Raw genomic sequence first — 18,086 nt, forward strand, 5'->3', positions numbered from 1 at the left:
AGCCTTCGTTTTAGGAAGATGTCTGGACGTAGCTGATGTTTTACTGTGTGTCCGAGTGAAATAATTGTTATTCAGCACAGGTATTTATGTGATCAGTGATTATGTGATCAGAAATGATCATTTCTTGATCAGTGATTCTGTGAGCCATGCTCAGAGTGGTCCACATGGTCCATGGAGATGGTCTAGCAGTTTTTTCCCATTATGCATCGGTTTTGTAAAATTACCTGACAGGTGTTGAAACAATACGAAACACAGGATCATGAAATGGAAGACAGGCATTGTATGTGAATAGTTTTATTTACGGCAATGAAACAAAGTAAGCTGCTTTACTAAAATAACTTGCTCAAGACATTTTTAAGACACTAGCACACATTATATCATCTGAAAATACAATTCATCAATGATTTAATCTTTTTTTTTTTTTTAGAAGGCCCCATTTATTTTGAAGATAATATGCACAAAAGTGTGTTCATTTAGGAATGTGGGTAATATACTTCCACTGGACATCTTGGGTTGCATACATTATACATTCACTTTTTCAAACAAACTATCTGCAGCTGGCTAAGCGCCAAGTTAGCAACAATGCTAATGAAATAACTAATATTTTGAAGAAATCAAATGCATGATTCCTGTAGTTTGGTAACAGTCTGAAGGCACAAATGAAAACAGCAACTGTATTTCACCATACAAACCCTATATCGCCAATGGACTTAGTATATTGTGTACGCCTAGTAGGTGTAGTAGTACACTGACTGTGACATCTCATCAAGCTAAGTTTTCAAGCATTGGGGTTAAAGGTCAAGACAGGCAAACAAGCACAGGCGTTATTGCTTCAATACAGTGCATTTGCTGTTTTACCACTAAAGCATTTCCAGACACCAAGAGCACATCTTAAGAGTTAGCTTCTGTGTGGTTTGTGCTCAAAGCCTGTCAAGCTACAGTATACAGACACTCACTTGTTAGCATTCATGTCGTACATAGAGACTGTGTAAAGTCAAGCTTGGTGGTTGTGCCTGTTGAAAGTGGAATTACATGTGCAGGATTCGTTGGTGAATCTTTACTACATTCACCCTAGACACGTTTTGTCGGTTAACATGCTGACTGAAATCCCAGATGTGTCCTCAGTCTTTTTCTTAAGTCTCAATTTTCCATTTTGTCTTAAATTCTTTCCCCTAATCCCCTTTTATCTCATCTACCTTTTCCGGTTCTCTCGAACCTCTAAATTCCAGCATTAAGTACTGTGTGACCTGAACAGAGCACTTTATGGGCGAACTGGACCACAAACACCATGCCACATTTGGTGTACATCCACAAAAGTCCACAGCTTTTACATATTTAAATGAGACCACGTTGGATGTAAACAGGCCGACGTGTCAGGGGCCCAGGTAGGTCCCAAGCTAGGTCCGCTGTCATTCAGTCCCCCTTTGTCGCAGTCGACAGGACAGCCCTGAAGCTCAGTGCCAGGAAGCCGGTCCCCAGCAGGTCCCCCAGAGCTGTGAGATACGGGATGGAATAGTTGTCTGGGTCCAGACCCCGTCGCCACATCCAGCACACCATCAGTTCAGCCATGTACAGCAGAATCACCACCTATAGAACGGTCAACACCACTGTGACACTCTCATCCATGGGACTGAACCTTGGAGACTTACAAGGCACCAAGTTTCCCTCACCATGAGGTGAAGTCCTTATGTTTTATTTTAGCCGTACTTTATATTATACACTCCCGGCAAGCGTGTATTGCTATTTCAGGAAACTGTAGGTAGTTGGAGAGTGCAATACAGAAATACAGTGTCTTTTCACAATGTCTGTGATGTGTAGGCCATATGCAGTTGATTCTGGCCCATTTCCAATTGATCTACATGCAGTTGATTCTGGCCCCTTTCCAATTGATCTACATGCAGTTGATTCTGGTCCCTTGCTGTTTTCAAAAAAAAAAACTATATTTTTTCCCACTGTCTACATGCCGAATAAAGTACTTACAGTAAATGCCTGAAAGAAATAAAAATTTCCATTAGTGTGTAGGTTTTACATTTAAAGTTTGACCCAGATCAGCTTGAAGTAGTGAATGCTGGTCTTGCTCTATAAATTGAGCTACACAGGATGATTCCTGGCAGCCCAAACTGTGAACAAGTACAAAAGTTGTGGTTGTTTGAACAATAAATGTATTCAAGTAAAGAACTAATGCATTGTTCACACTGCCAGTATCAATTTATTATTGCTTGTTTAAATATTTATTCAAATTTTCTGAAAGTTGTAACTTTTTCGTCATTTTGTCAAAGACACATATGTTTCACATTTTGTTAGAAATGTCAGTTTCATTGGACCCTACTGAATTTGTTCACGCTGGTTGGAACTGAATGACTCAGCATCTTACAATTCTGAGTCTGGCAATAAACGCCTGACATTAGTTATAATCAATTCCTGATTCGAGTAACACTTTGTTTTGAGTGTTTTTGTAGATTTTAACTAAATATCTACTGACCCTAACCATAACCTTAATCCTAACCCCAAACTTAGCTTAAAACATATTTTGCGGATAGTATTACAATCTACAGCAAATCTACATTCCAATGCCTCTTCTTGTTTAAGTTACTATGGAAAAAGTCCCTTCAGTTATATCACATGGCTTTGGCACAAAAACTAATTATTAATATTGATAAAAATTTGATTAATACATCCTCTGCTGATTAGCAGCTACCAAGTTAACAAGTAGCAAACTGCATCACAGGTCATATGATGCAACTGGAAGAGGCCATTCAGACAAATAGGAGGTCAGACAAAGACAGTAGGCCGGTATTGTGGTCTGTGGACGCATTTCAGCAGCTTGTGGTTTGAATTCAAACACTGCATTCTGGTTAAGCAAGAATGCTGAATGACAAAGAAAACTATTGTTCTTATTGACCAGAATGAAGTAATTCAAATGTTTCTCTTAGAAAAAGCCTTCGATTCACTAGGTGTCACATAAGCATGTTGGTAATTGAAATGGACCCTTTTCTAGAGCAGAGTGGAGGGTTAGGCTTTGGGTTAGCCTACAGATAGAGTGCCTCTGGAAAGTATACAGAACCCTTCACCTTCTCTATGTGTTGTTGTGTCACAGGCATCATTTACGATATTACAATAATTTACAATATTTTTGCAGCAGCCTTCAATCAATACCCCATTCTGACAAAGCAAAAACGCTTTCTGAAATTGTGCCCAACATTTTTAACTGAAACATGTCAGGTACATAGGTGGTACGACACTTTATTACCTACTTTGTAGAGGCACATATGGCAGTAATCACAGCTTTGACACTTCTCGGGTACACCTCTGCCAGCTTTGCAGACCTGGATTTGGGAAATTTCTCTCATTCTACCTTGTCCATCCTCTCAAGCTCGTCAGACTGGATAGGGAACGTTGGTGAACTGCACTCTTCAGGTCTTCTGACAGAAGTTCAGTGTGGTTCAAGTTTCGGCTTTGGCTGGGCCACTCAAGGACGTTCTAAGACATTCCACCATGCGCTTTGGGTTGTTGTCATGCGGGTAGATGAATCTTGACCCCCGGTCTGAGGTCCTTCTGTGCTCTGGGTCAGGTTTTCCTCAAGGACCTCTCTGTTGTTTGCTCTGTTCATCGTTCCCTCAATCCTGACCAGTCCCTGGCGCTGAGAATTATCCCCACAGCATGATGCTCCTACAACCACGCTGCACCGTAGGGATGGTTTTAGGTGATGAGCGGTAACTTGTTTTTGCCAGATGTTGCACTTGCATTCGGGCTTAATAGTTAGATTTTGTCTCATCCGACCACAGAATCTCGGTCCTCATGCTCCTTGAGGTGGCATGTGATATGCCTTTTACTTGTGATTAGTATGTCAGGATGGTCAGCTCTAAGAAGAATCTTGGTGGTCCAAAACTTCCCTTTCAGAATAATGGACCCTACTGTGTGTCTGGGAAATTGCTTTTGTCCCAGACTAAGATCTTTTTCTTCACACAATTCTATCTCGGAGGTCTACAGTGAGTTCCTTGGACATGCTTGGTTCTTGCTCTGGTATGCACTGTGAAGTCTGGGACGGAGAAAGTGAAGGGGTCTGAATATGTTTCCAAAGGCTCTGTGGGATGTTTCAACATGGTGCTCCAGAAGCAAACACCAAGAACTTTTCCCTTTTTATTTTTTTTACAGGCTAATAGTATTTTGTTTTTGTAATGCGTAACTACATACTAACCTGAGTTAATTTCTAGAAGAAAAAAAATCACAGGTGTTTAAAACGTATCTCCCTAGCAACACTAGATTTTTCCCCAAGTTGTCTTTACAGTGGTACAGGTTAGTAGTGGTAGTGTCACGTCAACAGTATTCATTTGACCTCTAACCTGTAGCAGCGCCGCACACAGATAAAGGCAGACGAAGGCAGGCGTAAGGGCATTATGGCCTCCCTTCAGAAGGTGGATGATGTACAGGAAGAGCAGATGGCCCGGGACCACCATTAAGACCAGAACCCTGGCCGACTTGGAATTGACCCCTATGGATATAAACAGGCGACTTGGAGGACATTTATTTTCTTTCAAACAGGCTGAAATTGTTGGTTGAAATGAAAACACCCCGCGGAATGTCAAAAAAATAAACACAAACATCAGAAAGAGTGAACCACGCGTTTAGTATAAAGGTACGAAGTGTGGGAGGTGTAATGCCGGCTAACGGGTTTGTTGCCGTGGGTAACAGTGTTTGGACACACCGTGCTTTTGAGGTCAAATTTCACTGTACCTGAGGAACAGAAGGTCAGGCAGGGGCCAGGCCAGGGCTGAGTCATCTTGGGGGGCATAGTTCCAGGCGCGCTCCAGTAGTGGAGGTAGGTGGAGATGCGGCTGGCCTGGATGGCCACCAAGTTCCCTCCTACACCTGGGCAGATGGGGAGACAGGAACATCGTGGTTGGATGCAGACCAATTTCAAGGTGTTTTCAAGGTGTTTTGGGGGGGTTTATGAAGCAATGGTTTAAGGGAATTACATGTAATTTTGGTTTTCTGCCACTCTTTAGTTTTCTGTAATTGTTCATTGTTTTCTGTAAATGCGGGTGCATGTATGAAGGCTGTTTAAAATCGGGAGACGTTTGGTAATAAAGTTAAAGTGTTGTAAGCATTGTAGCGGGTCTGGTGTGGAGGTCCAACAGGCCGGCGGTACAAACCCCTCACTCAGCTCAATTCATTGTTCCTCTACTTTGCGTCTTCCAGCAATGAGAAAGGTGTTTTGGTTATTACAATCGGAAACCACATCTGCACTCCCAAGTGGGGGCCGTGGTATGACGACTGCAGGTCTGATAGGCATAAGCGCGTCTCACTACAGATCCCGGGTATAACATCTTCAGACACCGGTATTGCAAAGGAGAGAGGGGGAGTTAGAGAACGAGTTGTGAGAACGAGTTAGACAGCTAGAACGACCAAGCAGGAGTGAGGAAGACAGAAACAGTGAATGGCAAATGGAAATGTACTTCCTGTCTTAAAAGGCTGGTACATAAAGCTTCAGTAGCGCTGGCTGAGGCTGGCAAAGACCTATAGGAAATCTGAAGCAGACAGGGCATACATAGTTGTCATTCTAAACAGGCAGAGGTTTGTGTAAACCCCATTGTTATTCTTCTCCATTGACGGCGGGTAACAAACACAGCCACGCTTAAGAGTCTTTTATGTAGAACTTCATTACATTCCAATTTCCCCCCGTGACGATTTTACGAGCACAATAGGTGAGTTGGTGCCCTTTTATGCCGTACGTAAGCTGTTGTTATCGACATCTTAGGAGGCCTCGAAGTCCTGAATCTTGATTATGCGATATTCTTTACCAGGTGTATCTTTAATTTTAACGATTAAAAACATGTGTAAATATAACGGAGTAAGCCTTTAGTAACAGCTAAATGCTAAACCCTGCAGGGTGTGTGTGGAGTCCACTTATGACCGAGGAAATGAACTACGCCATTTAACACAAGTAACACAACACCAGTTACATTAAGTATCATACACATCAGAGTTGAGATTAGTGTCATGCTGTACTTTGAATGCAAGAGGACGACATCCTGCTTAGCCATAAATGACAAACATCTCATACATCTGTCTCTAGCAAGACACCCAGGTGTGGTTTTTGAAGGAATATACAACCAGGCTTTACATTCAAGCCTGCATTATATGCTACAGCAGAGGACATGGAAGGGATGAGAGAAACGTTCCTCTTTTCAAAACCAATTGAAACCCACAAAGCTATTGACACGTACCCAGTTCCGAGTGGGATTTCATGGTGCTTATGGGAGTGACTTATTTAGCAATAGAAAACAGCACTGCGGTGTCATAAACCTGTCAATGGTTTTGTCCGTACAGCTCTTAGATGGCTTCTGCAATGAGGAAGTGAGTAAACTTCTAACTTATGAGAGCTTATAAGAATTAACCTATAAAGAGCTCTGGTTTTGTAAAAGTTTGGTTCGGTTGACTCACCATTGATTACAGGGGTGAAAACTGCCATGCCCTCAAAGTTGGGGTTGCTCACGGTCTTGTCCAGTATCAAGCCCCCAACACTGTGGTTTACAAGAACACAATGGAATACAGATGTCAGCTAGCTTGCTGGAATGCATCTAGATGGCTGTCATAATACCCCACAATAGAAAAATAAATCTAGTGCCAAGATCAGGATAAAAAAAATTCAAGCCACTGTTTTCCAGTATCTTGTTGTTATTTGCTTTTTGGGCATTTAAGGCTGAACCTCTGTATAAGCACTTCGACATATGCAGTTCCATCAAACCAGTTTGGATGATGACGTTAAAAAGGAATACACTTTGGACCTCCAACAGAATATACTGAATGTTTGTTCTATTGAAAAGTACTGGGGAGCTAGTAAGTATTTTATACATATAGTATTATTATTATTTTTTTGAATGTTTCCAGTATGTACATCTAAGGGCCCATACAATGACTCATTGTATTGTAGTCTGTCTGTAGACTAGTTAGTCGTCAGTCACTAGGGTCAAAGTCCTGGTATGTGTTAAGTGAACTTGGCAAATGAGGTTCATTTGATTCTGACTGAACATTGTAAGGCCCCAGCTTTCACCTGCTGATGGACATGGCCACGATGACAGGTTGCCAGCCAGACCTCAGCACCTCTCTGATTGGTGGAGATTGCTGGGCAATGACCACACACAGCGGGACGAGAATCAGGAAGAAGACACACACCAGAACAGGCAGCCACCAGATCTCTAGAAGATGGGACAGGGGGGGAGGTGCGTGTGTGTGAGGACCTGGGCACATTCCACAAACACACATTCTAGAGGATATTTTATTTGGAAACAAATAACCTTTTCTTTTCTCTGGTAAAGTCTATCCGATTTTTTTAGGCGTGGAAAGAAAATATAATGAAAAAACAAAACAACAGTATAAAATATAAAACAATATAAAAACAACAAAAGTATAAAATATAATATTTTCTGTTGCTCATAGTCCATGCCAGCTTTAGATAACAGCTCAGTTTTAAATCCTCCCCTTCTGCGAAGCACTACATCACAGAAATCAGAAATAACTGTGCTTCTGTCTGATGCTTAACCCTTCTCTTCAAAGTGTGCCCGATGGATCTAAATGGAACATACTGGTGTGGGTAATATTGTGGTCCAGCCCATGCCCACATCAACCCAAAAGTTTTCACCCCACGAGGGGGGGTGAACAAGTACCCATTTTAGGGAAGAAGTGTACGGCTTCAGAACCTGGGCAGATGAAAATAGCCCTACCTAAGCCTTGTCACCGGGTGGGGGTGTGTGTGGTCCGGGTTACCACTCCACCCGGCTCCAGCACATTCCAGTCATACTGCGGTGAGTTGTCTGACCTTTGAACTGGAAGAGGAAGCTGCTGATGCCGGCCAGGAGAGAGAGGGTGATGAGGTCACCCAGGCTGGCGGCGATGGGCGTTGCCACGTTGTCAGGGTTGATGCCCATTTTCCTGGAGCCAATTATTACCCCAAACACCACCAGGCCTGTGGACAAATGGCAGTGAACTCACATACATCTGCATAGTACATCAGTGAACACAAATACATCTGCATAGTCCATCAGTGAACACAAATACATCTGCATAGTACATCAGTGAACACAAATACATCTGCATAGTCCATCAGTTAACACAAATACATCTGCAAAGTCCATCAGTGAACAAACATACATCTGCAAAGTCCATCAGTGAACATAAATACATCTGCATAGTCCATCAGTGAACACACATACATCTGCATAGTCCATCAGTGAACACACATGCATATGCACAGTCCATCTGGGAGAATCCAGTCGTAAAGGATACATTTAACATTTCCATTAGATTTGACACATGATTTAAGATAATAATAGAAATGCTATTGTCAAAAACAAAACTCAGGAATACATAATAACAGCAAAAAAGCTAATATATGAGGCATTTTTTTAATGGCTGTCTGATTTAGCTCTACCAACAAACGCGATTCTGACATGGTCACCATTTCTTGCACCATACTGACGTCCATGAATAAGGTACGTTTCTTTGAGCTGCGTTTTGAAAATGAAGGCAAAAAGTGTCCATTGTCACATCGCAGTGTGGGATTAAAAATAATAAAAAGATATATTTTCAAACGGGGCCAATTGGGAGTCTCTTTCCTTGCCTTATCTCGTTGCGCTTTGCAAGATGATTTGTGATTGTCAAGGAACGTGCTCTCCTTTAGCATGTATGTGTGCTGGCAGAGACTGTCTGGTTGAGCGAGCTGTGTAATAACAAACAGAAATAATTGGGATGTCTCAATCTTTGACTGTCCCAAACCTTGTTTGCCCATTACAAAAGCGGGAGGGGAATAAAACACGGGGGCGGGTTGAAGATGTATTTAAAAAAATATATATATATTATCTAACAAGATTAATTTTCCTCCTCTACAAAACGTGGCCGCGCGCCGCTGTCACCCATGTCGACGCCGCTTTTGTGGTCGAGACGACGACCACGAGGTTGCGAACGGGTGACATTCAACAACGGACACGGAGTTACACTGGCCGGTGGAAACGCGACGGCAGCGTTGGTGTGTGGTGACCTTACCCAAGGAGAGGGCCGCCACAGAGGCCGTAGTGACACTGCTGGCGCAGAGGACAGCGGCCAGCACCGGGTCCACGCGACCCCGGGTCAACGCGCCTAAACCCACTGCAGCTACGGCAGCTAGACAGCCCACCACGGTGGCCTGGACCTGGAGAGACCAGGAGGGAGGGAGGAGAGAGAGAGGGGGGAGATAATGGGGAATGGGAGGTTTGGGGGTGTAGGGGGAGGGGGTGGAAGTAAGGGAGAATGGGGTGGGTGGGCGGTGTTGGATTGGGACTGAGACTTTTTTTTCCAGTTGTTATTAACTCTTCCCTCTCTCCTTGTTTCCTTCTCAAAACCCATTGGATGAGAAGCCTAGAAGTCCCTCCTGTCTGACATTCTCCTCCAATGGGATTTCAGAATTGGGAGAGGAGAGACGGGCCCTAGGATGTCAGTGACGCTTTTCGTTGCGCCGATACAACGGCGCCCTCTGTTGGATTTGCAGGTGAACTGCTGCTACGACAACGCTCGCAAACAGTCTTGGTTTGACCAAAAACCCAGGGCTGTTTGTGTCACCTGAATTAGAGCCAGGTTACTGAACACCATCCTCCAACGCGGCTTCGGGTCGTCCATCTGCCCCATGTTGGCCTGAAGAAGAGGAGGGTGGATGGGGGAGATGGAAGGCAGAGGGAGGTTCGAGGCGGGAGGAGACGGATGGGGGAGGAGGATAGGGGAGATAAGAGTGAGGAGAATGGGGTTGAGAAGACAGAGAAGGTAGGAGTCGGGTGGAGGAAGAAGGAGCGGAGAGGGGGTGAGGTGTTTAACATTTTAATGGTGTGTGTGTGTGTGTGTGTGTGTTTCTGATCCACGTCTGTTTGTACATGTGGGGACCAGATGTAAACACATTGTGGGGAAAAAAAGAATTGGTCCCACAAGGTTTTCTGGATGATCCCCATCTGGCTTAGGAGTTAGGTTTAGGGAAAAACGAGTGGGCATAGTATTACAAATGCCGTCATTTTCATGTTCAGGCAGTATCAGTAAGGGTTAAGAATTATGGCTAGTTTGAGTTTAGGTATAAAAGTTAGATTACCAAGGTTAGGGTATGGTTAAGGTGAGGGTTAGGCTTAGGACTAGGGAATATGGAACATGCACTTCTATCCACAAGGATAGAAAAACATAAATGTAATACATAAATGTTTACTGTCCTTACGCTATTTCCAGGACTAGGTTACAGATCACAGTGAAGTTATTCGGGCTATGGTTAGGGAAAAAAGGATAGTGATAATGAAATAGTGATCATGTTTGGGGAACAATGTGAAATGTGCGTGTGTGTGTGTGTTTACTTACTGCTGTAGACAGTCTGGAGGCTAGTGTCATCTCCAGGTTGCCTTTCAGTCCAACCAGTGCTGGCACCAGGATAAACACCTCTGTGATCTCCCTGAACACCTCCCAATGCTGAAACATAGACAGTGATCTCCCTAAACACCTCCTAATGCTGAAACATACACAGTGATCTCCCTGAACACTTCCCAATGCTTAAACATACGCAGTGATCTCCCTAAACACCTCCCAATGCTGAAACATACGCAGTGATCTCCATGAACACCTCCCAATTCTGAAACATACACAGTGATCTCCATGAACACCTCCCAATGCTGAAACATAAGCAGTGATCTCCATGAACACCTCCCAATGCTGAAACATACACAGTGATCTCCCTGAACACCTCCCAATGCTGAAACATACGCAGTGATCTCCCTAAATACCTCCCAATGCTGAAACATACACAGTGATCTCCATGAACACCTCCTAATGCTGAAACATACACAGTGATCTCCATGAACACCTCCCAATGCTGAAACATACACAGTGATCTCCCTGAACACCTCCCAACGCTGAAACATACGCAGTGATCTCCCTAAACACCTCCCAATGCTGAAACATACACAGTGATCTCCCTGAACACCTCCCAATGCTGAAACATACACAGTGATCTCCCTAAACACCTCCCAATGCTGAAACATACAGTGATCTTCCTAAACACCTCCCCAATGCTGAAACATACACAGTGATCTCCCTGAACACCTCCCAATGCTGAAACATACAGTGATCTCCCTAAACACCACCCAATGCTGAAACATATGCAGTGATCTCCCTAAACACCTCCCAATGCTGAAACATACACAGTGATCTCCCTGAACACCTCCCAATGCTGAAACATACACAGTGATCTCCCTAAACACCTCCCAATGCTGAAACATACAGTGATCTTCCTAAACACCTCCCAATGCTGAAACATACACAGTGATCTCCCTGAACACCTCCCAATGCTGAAACATACAGTGATCTCCCTAAACACCACCCAATGCTGAAACATATGCAGTGATCTCCCTAAACACCTCCCAATGCTGAAACATACACAGTGATCTCCCTGATCACTGCCCAATTTTAAAATATTTGCATTGATCTCCATGAACAACCCCATTCAGACAGTGATAATTTTTGTTGTTGGTTTGGCTCTGAAATTCACCTCTTTGGATTTGAAATAACATAATGACTATAGTTAGTGCAGACTGGCAGCTTTAGTGCAGACTGGCAGATATCTTTGTCCATAATTACAGCACATTTTGTACAAAATCCTCTTGAAATTTGGACCGATCCACGCTTTTGTTACTTCAAGATTAGAATATTGCAATGCTCCTCTCAACATCTACCATGATACTACACAAAGTTAAACACTACTAGAGTCTTAACTAGAACGAAAAAACTGTATTACATTACTCCAGTACCAGCCTCTCTACACTGGCTGATTTTAAGGTTTTACTGTTAACCAACAAATCACATATTCCTACTTCTCAGTCTGAATTGAACTCTGTGGGCTATACTTGGCACTCAGGGCGGTTTGGTTGATTTCCCTTTGGTCTGGTGCTGGTAATGTGGTTGGAGTTATTTCCTGCCTGGTTGTCCCTGACCAGAGTTCAGACAGGGCCACAGTGTCTCCGGAACCCACCCCCTTTCTAATCCAAAGAAAAGCCCTTTCTAATTTTACTTGTGTTTTGTTAAAGTTTGTATCCCCTCAGAGCCCGGCTTTTCTCTAGGTTTCTTACAAGGTTCAACTGATTCCCTGTCCAATTAGTTTGCAGGCATTTTAATGTATCTGAACAGAGATGATTCTTTAACTTCTCTTACTGCTGACATCTGCCATGACGTCCTGAATAAAGACATTTGAGCCTGTTCCAGTAGAAGCCATGCCACAAACCCAACCGATGAGGTGCTATGTCGTCCATCATATTCAATGGCTTAATTGCTATATCACCCATATTTAACAGATGAGGTGGTATGTCATCCACCATATTTAACAGATGAGGTGGAATGTCATCCATCATATTTAACAAATGGGGTGGTATGTCATCCACCATATTTAACAGATGAGGTGGTATGTCATCCACCATATTTAACAGATGAGGTGGAATGTCATCCATCATATTTAACAGATGTGGTGGTATGTCATCCACCATATTTAACAGATGAGGTGGTATGTCATCCACTATATTTAACAGATGTGGTGGTATGTCATCCATCATATTTAACAGATTTGGTGCTATGTCATCCATCATATTTAACAAATGGGGTGGTATGTCATCCACCATATTAAACAGAAGAGGTTATGTAAAAATAAATCTGGCAAACAGAATTATTAACGGTGACATGACATAAATTTGACCTAATAATAATAATAAACCAGTATTTTAATCTGTTGTCATCTCATAATAATTCCATGTATGCTATTGTGCAACTAAAATGTGACTCTGCCTTTTGCTTTGACAGTTAATACTGTTGGTTAACGTAAATGTTCATTTTTGCTGTAGATCTCTTTTAGTTTTAATGTACAAATTTGCTTGAGCTTTCAAGGCTGACCTGTCAAAGTGACCCCAAACCACCAATCTATTCCATTATTCAGGCAATCACTCATGTCATGCAACTGGATCTTTAAAAACATAATATTATATTACTTTGTGCCTAAACACTACATTGAATAAAAAATTCTGACATTATTGCAGAATTTGCCAGGGATTTATGATCTGTGTCAGAGTTGTGGGGTTAAGTCTCCTTTAAGAACACCTAAGGGCTAGTAAAGGAGACCTGTCTGTGGGTAGGCCCGATATTTCAACACTGAAGTAGAGAACTATGAGCTGTAGGGAACACAATGCATGATCTTTCAAACCTCAGTAAGTACCACAGTCTGAGTATCCTTTGAAGGGAAATGTACTGTCTTTTATCTAAGTCACCCATCCCCAAAATATGCCCCAGGGTATAGCTGCAACTTGGCCTGATTTCCAGCTCTGTGCTCCTCCATATCTCCTACCAACCAAAAACACAAGGTGTTAGCAAGACTGCACAAACCATGTCTTTGTTAAGACTCTATTATCTGCCAGATATGGGCTGGCCTTATCCACGGGCGGCTGCACTCACATGTCGTTGATGCTATTTCTAGCCATCATTTACAGGCACTGTCAAGGGTCTTCTGACTCCACTTTGAGGCGGCTTTGAAATCCCCAAATAGATAATCACAGATTTGGCACTAGCGTCTTGTTGTTTGTTTATCAAACCCCTTACATTGCCCACACGTTTTCATCGAAAGGGCAACTCGTAGATAATTTACATAGCTGTCATTTCTGTCGGAACTGTATCAAGATCCTGAGTTGTGCGCTTGCACATCAATCCATTTCCCCGTGATTGCATGCTGATGTTTAGATGCTATGGATGTGGTTATGCAAATTAGGCGAAGTCAATCTAGCGTGTTAGTCTCGTTCTAGTAATGTAAGAAGCTAGGTTTCCGTGGTCAAAAAGTGCTCTATTTACTTGGTGATGGGGTAAAAATAGCATAAAATCTCATCCATATATTCTAGATAACATTACTCCTATATTATAAACATTACTCGTTCCTCCCAATCTGGCAGTGTTTAATTTCTAGCTATGATCCGGGACTCGAATTTGAATCTTTTTTTAGTTTTTTACTGAGGATTATAAGTGCATAGTTGATGGAAGCCCAGTCATTTTGAGTAAAACACGCGGAAATATTAGACACTTTATTGTAAGACTACCAGTTTTCCATCTGTAGGTGTTCTATAGACAGTAACTATCAACAAACATTCAACAAACTGTCTGTTGATAAGCAATTGCTTGCTAAGGTTAGGGTTAGGTTTAGGTTACGGTAAAGTATGGTAGATAGTTAACATATTACTGATAGTCAGTAGATAATATGAGATTCTCAAAATGAAGTGTTGCAACTGGGGCTGAGAACCCAGAAGCCCAGGCCTAACCTGCTGTATAGTAACCTACTCTAAAGTAACCTACTGTATAGTAACCTGCTGTATAGTAACCTGCTTTATGGTAACCTGCTGTGGGGCAAAAATATATTTAGTCATCCACCAATTGTGCAAGTTCTCCCACTTAAAAAGATGAGAGAGGCCTGTAATTTTTATCAAAGGTACACTTCAACTATGAGAGACAAAATGAGAATTTGTTTTCCAGAAAATCACATTGTAGGATTTTTTATGAATTTATTGGTATATTATGGTGGAAAATAAGTATTTGGTCGATAACAAAAGTTAATCTCAATATTATGTTATATACGCTTTGTTGGCAATGACAGAGGTCAAACGTTTTCTGTAAGTCTTCACAAGGTTTTCACACACTGTTGCTGGTATTTTGGCCCATTCCTCCATGCAGATCTTCTCTAGAGCAGTGATGTTTTGGGGCTGTCGCTGGGCAACACAGACTTTCAACTCCCTCCAAAGATTTTCTATAGGGTTGAGATCTGGTGACTGGCTTGGCCACTCCAGGACTTTGAAATGCTTCTTACGAAGCCACTCCTTCGTTGCCCGGGCAGTGTGTTTGGGATCATTGTCATGCTGAAAGAACCAGCCACGTTTCATCTTCAATGCCCTTGCTGATGGAAGGAGGTTTTCACTCAAAATCTCACGATACATGGCCCCATTCATTCTTTCCTTTACATGGATCAGTCGTCCTGGTCCCTTTGCAGAAAAACAGCCCCAAAGCATGATGTTTCCATCCCCATGCTTCACAGTAGGTATGGTGTTCTTTGGATGCAACTCAGCATTCTTTCTCCTCCAAACACGACGAGTTTGAGTTTTTACCAAAAATTAAATTTGGTTTCATCTGATCATATGACATTCTCCCAATCCTCTTCTGGAACCATCCAAATGCTCTCTAGCAAAAACCTCAGATGGGCCTGGACATGGACATGCCCCAGATCGAGGGAGATTATCAGTGGTCTTGTATGTCTTCCATTTTCTTATAATTGCTCCCACAGTTGATTTCTTCACATCAAGCTGCTTACCTATTGCAGATTCAGTCTTCCCAGCCTGGTGCAGGTCTACAATTTTGTTTCTGGTGTCCTTTGACAGCTCTTTGGTCTTGGCCATAGTGGAGTTTGGAGGTGTGACTGTTTGAGGTTGTGGACAGGTGTCTTTTATACTGATAACAAGTTCAAACAGGTGCCATTGATACAGGTAACGAGTGGAGGACAGAGGAGCCTCTTAAAGAAAAAGTTACAGGTCTGTGAGAGACAGAAATCTTGCTTGTTTGTAGGTGGCCAAATACTTATTTTACAGAGGAATTTACCAATTAATTCATTAAAAATCCTACAATGTGATTTTCTACTGTATAATAACCTGCTGTATAGTAACCTACTGTATAATAACCTGCTGTATAGTAACCTACTGTATAATAACCTACTGTATAATAACCTACTGTATAATAACCTACTGTATAGTAACCTGCTGTATAGTAACCTACTGTATAATAACCTGCTGTATAGTAACCTACTGTATAATAACCTACTGTAATAATAACCTACTGTATAATAACCTACTGTATAGTAACCTGCTGTATAATAACCTACTGTATAGTAACTTACTGTATAGTAACCTGCTCTGTAGTAACCTGCTCTATAGTAACCTGCTCTATAGTAACTTACTGTATATTAACCTGCTGTATAGTAACCTGCTGTATAGTAACTTACTGTATAGTAAGTAACCTGCTGTATGGTAACCTGCTGTATAGTAAACTGCTAGTGCAGTCTGATGATGTGCAGTATAACCGCGTAACCTGCTAATCACATTTGAAATAGTTAGACTGGGTGCATTGTGCAGTGATAGATGTTTTTGGAATGCTTCATTTATAAAGGTGCCTTGTTTGATGGTGATGATTTTGCTCCTCCCAGACTGCAATACTGCCGCACTGGCCTACCAAGGTGACCCCATCCTAACGTCGTCTCACTGGGACTAAGGACAATCTGGCACCACACTGTGTGGACATCGCTTGATCCAGTAAGTGATGACAATTTTCGTTTTTCCTTTGATTTACACAACACATCGCTGCATACCCTGGTATAAATATAAAAAACATACATATAAAGACACACATTGTAGGAATCTTTTTGGGGACACAAAATAGTATTCCAGTTTCAAAATCCTTTTTTCACCTTAACCACTAGCCCTAACTTTACCCTAACACTAACCCCAAAAAACCTAACCCTAACCCTTAACCCTAAACCTAACCCCTGACTAACCCTAATTCCCAACCTAACTCCAACTGTAAATTCTACCCAAAACCTAAGCCAAACAACCTCTCCTTGTGGCAACAGGCAAAATGTACTGACAATGTCAAATTGTTCTTGTTTAACTATTCTTGTGCGGATTCACAACATATTTACTTCACAATGCACACACACACACAAAAAAACAAAAACACACTCAAACTTCTCCCATACTTGCACCACATCCATGACTATGCCAGCGGCCACCATGCCCAGGCCGGACACCAGGTAGGGCAGAAGGATCTGTGCCGCGATTAGCCAGGCACTCTCTGGCAGGAAGCCTTTCGGGGATCGGGTCAGTCTACAGGTGAAGCCCCTTAGTTTCTTCCCCTGATAGCACAGCTCCAGCTCCAGATGGGTTACCACCATGATCTCATCCCATGCCCCTCTGGGAAGTCACGAGTGGAGGCCTTGACCGAGCAACAGCTGCCCTTATCACACCGATGTCCGCCAGTCCTCCATGCTTGGTTAAGGGAATGAAAGTTGCTTCAGGGGAGGCAAGCCTGGCTTTGGCCCACGCCTAAAGAGGGCGGAGGGCAGCACTGATCCACCGAGGCTGGCGTGTTTCAGAGCCTTCCGGGCGACAGTCTGCTGCTGTAATATTCTGAATGTGACGTAAGAGGAACAGGTGAGCTGCAGAATATCATTTTCCCCATGTGCTGTAGAGTCCGGTGGGAGCCAAGATATGGCGAAGAGGGCATTTCACCAGCCTCCCTCGTTAACCTCGTCCTTCACCTATCTCTCACTCTCCCTTTCTATCGTCCCTCTGTCTTTAGATAACGTTGCTATGGCCCCACAACAAATAAAACGTACTGGCTGCTTTTGTACTGTTGTGTGGAGGTCACACAAACAGACACTCTCAGACACACACAGGCAGATAAGGGGGCTCCAGATAAGACAGTCTGAGAGGTGTCTTTTGACGCTGACAGACAGACCCAAATACCCACACACACACACACACGCACACACACACACACACTCCTCACGCCTCGCTCTTTAGCAGACGAGCTGCCGAGGAGCTCCGCTGGAAGCAGCTGGCGCGTTCGCCCGCGCGGGGCCTGAACAACATCCACGTCCTCTGGGATAAGGACACCCAGAACGCTGCTAGCTTCTTCTCCGTCCTCCCCGGCCCCGGCTCCCCGTGACGCCTCCCCTCCGTCTTCTCCTCTTCCGTCTCCCCCGTGTGAGGAGCGGTCTGGCTCCCCTGGAGCCCCTTCCTCATGATGAGCCGGAGAGACGCAACGGTGGGCGTTTTGTTTCCGCGTGTGTGTCGACCGGGTCAGAAATGTGGCGAGAAGAGACGGCGGTTTTCCCGTGGCCCAGAGCGGGGATGGACTGTGGGGCGTCAGAGAGTGAGGATGATGACGCGGATGTGAGTCCCGAGGCTAAGCGCCCTGTACCTGTCCGCCTGCTTTCCTCCGTCACTCAGAGAGATTAGTATTCC

General features: G+C 43.3%; 1 protein-coding gene across 1 annotated transcript; it reads right to left on the reverse strand.

The window, feature by feature from the left end:
- Positions 1-411: 411 nt before the first annotated feature.
- Positions 412-18,086, reverse strand: LOC105024787 (solute carrier family 41 member 3). The gene is made up of 10 exons (XM_010894975.4): positions 16,817-18,086; positions 10,366-10,473; positions 9,595-9,666; positions 9,043-9,187; positions 7,820-7,966; positions 7,055-7,199; positions 6,445-6,524; positions 4,735-4,869; positions 4,344-4,492; positions 412-1,587 (listed from the first exon to the last, which is right to left on the reverse strand). The coding sequence occupies exons 1-10, from the start codon at positions 17,009-17,011 to the stop codon at positions 1,414-1,416; spliced, it is 1,350 nt and encodes a 449-aa protein (XP_010893277.2). The 5' UTR covers positions 17,012-18,086; the 3' UTR covers positions 412-1,413.

Source organism: Esox lucius, chromosome 17 (assembly GCF_011004845.1).
Source record: "Esox lucius isolate fEsoLuc1 chromosome 17, fEsoLuc1.pri, whole genome shotgun sequence".
NCBI classification, from domain to species: domain Eukaryota; kingdom Metazoa; phylum Chordata; class Actinopteri; order Esociformes; family Esocidae; genus Esox; species Esox lucius.

What these genes read in the sequence shown, in the direction of transcription:
- LOC105024787 (XM_010894975.4), bottom strand. Translation starts at nt 17,011, where the DNA reads ATGGTGGTAACCCATCTGGAGCTGGAGCTGTGCTATCAGGGGAAGAAA. An exon ending in CCTCCAGACTGTCTACAGCA is followed by an intron (nt 9,667 to 10,365) that starts GTAAGTAAACAC and finishes CCTCTTCTTCAG; the next exon opens with GCCAACATGGGGCAGATGGA. An exon ending in GTGGCCATGTCCATCAGCAG is followed by an intron (nt 6,525 to 7,054) that starts GTGAAAGCTGGG and finishes TGTAAACCACAG; the next exon opens with TGTTGGGGGCTTGATACTGG.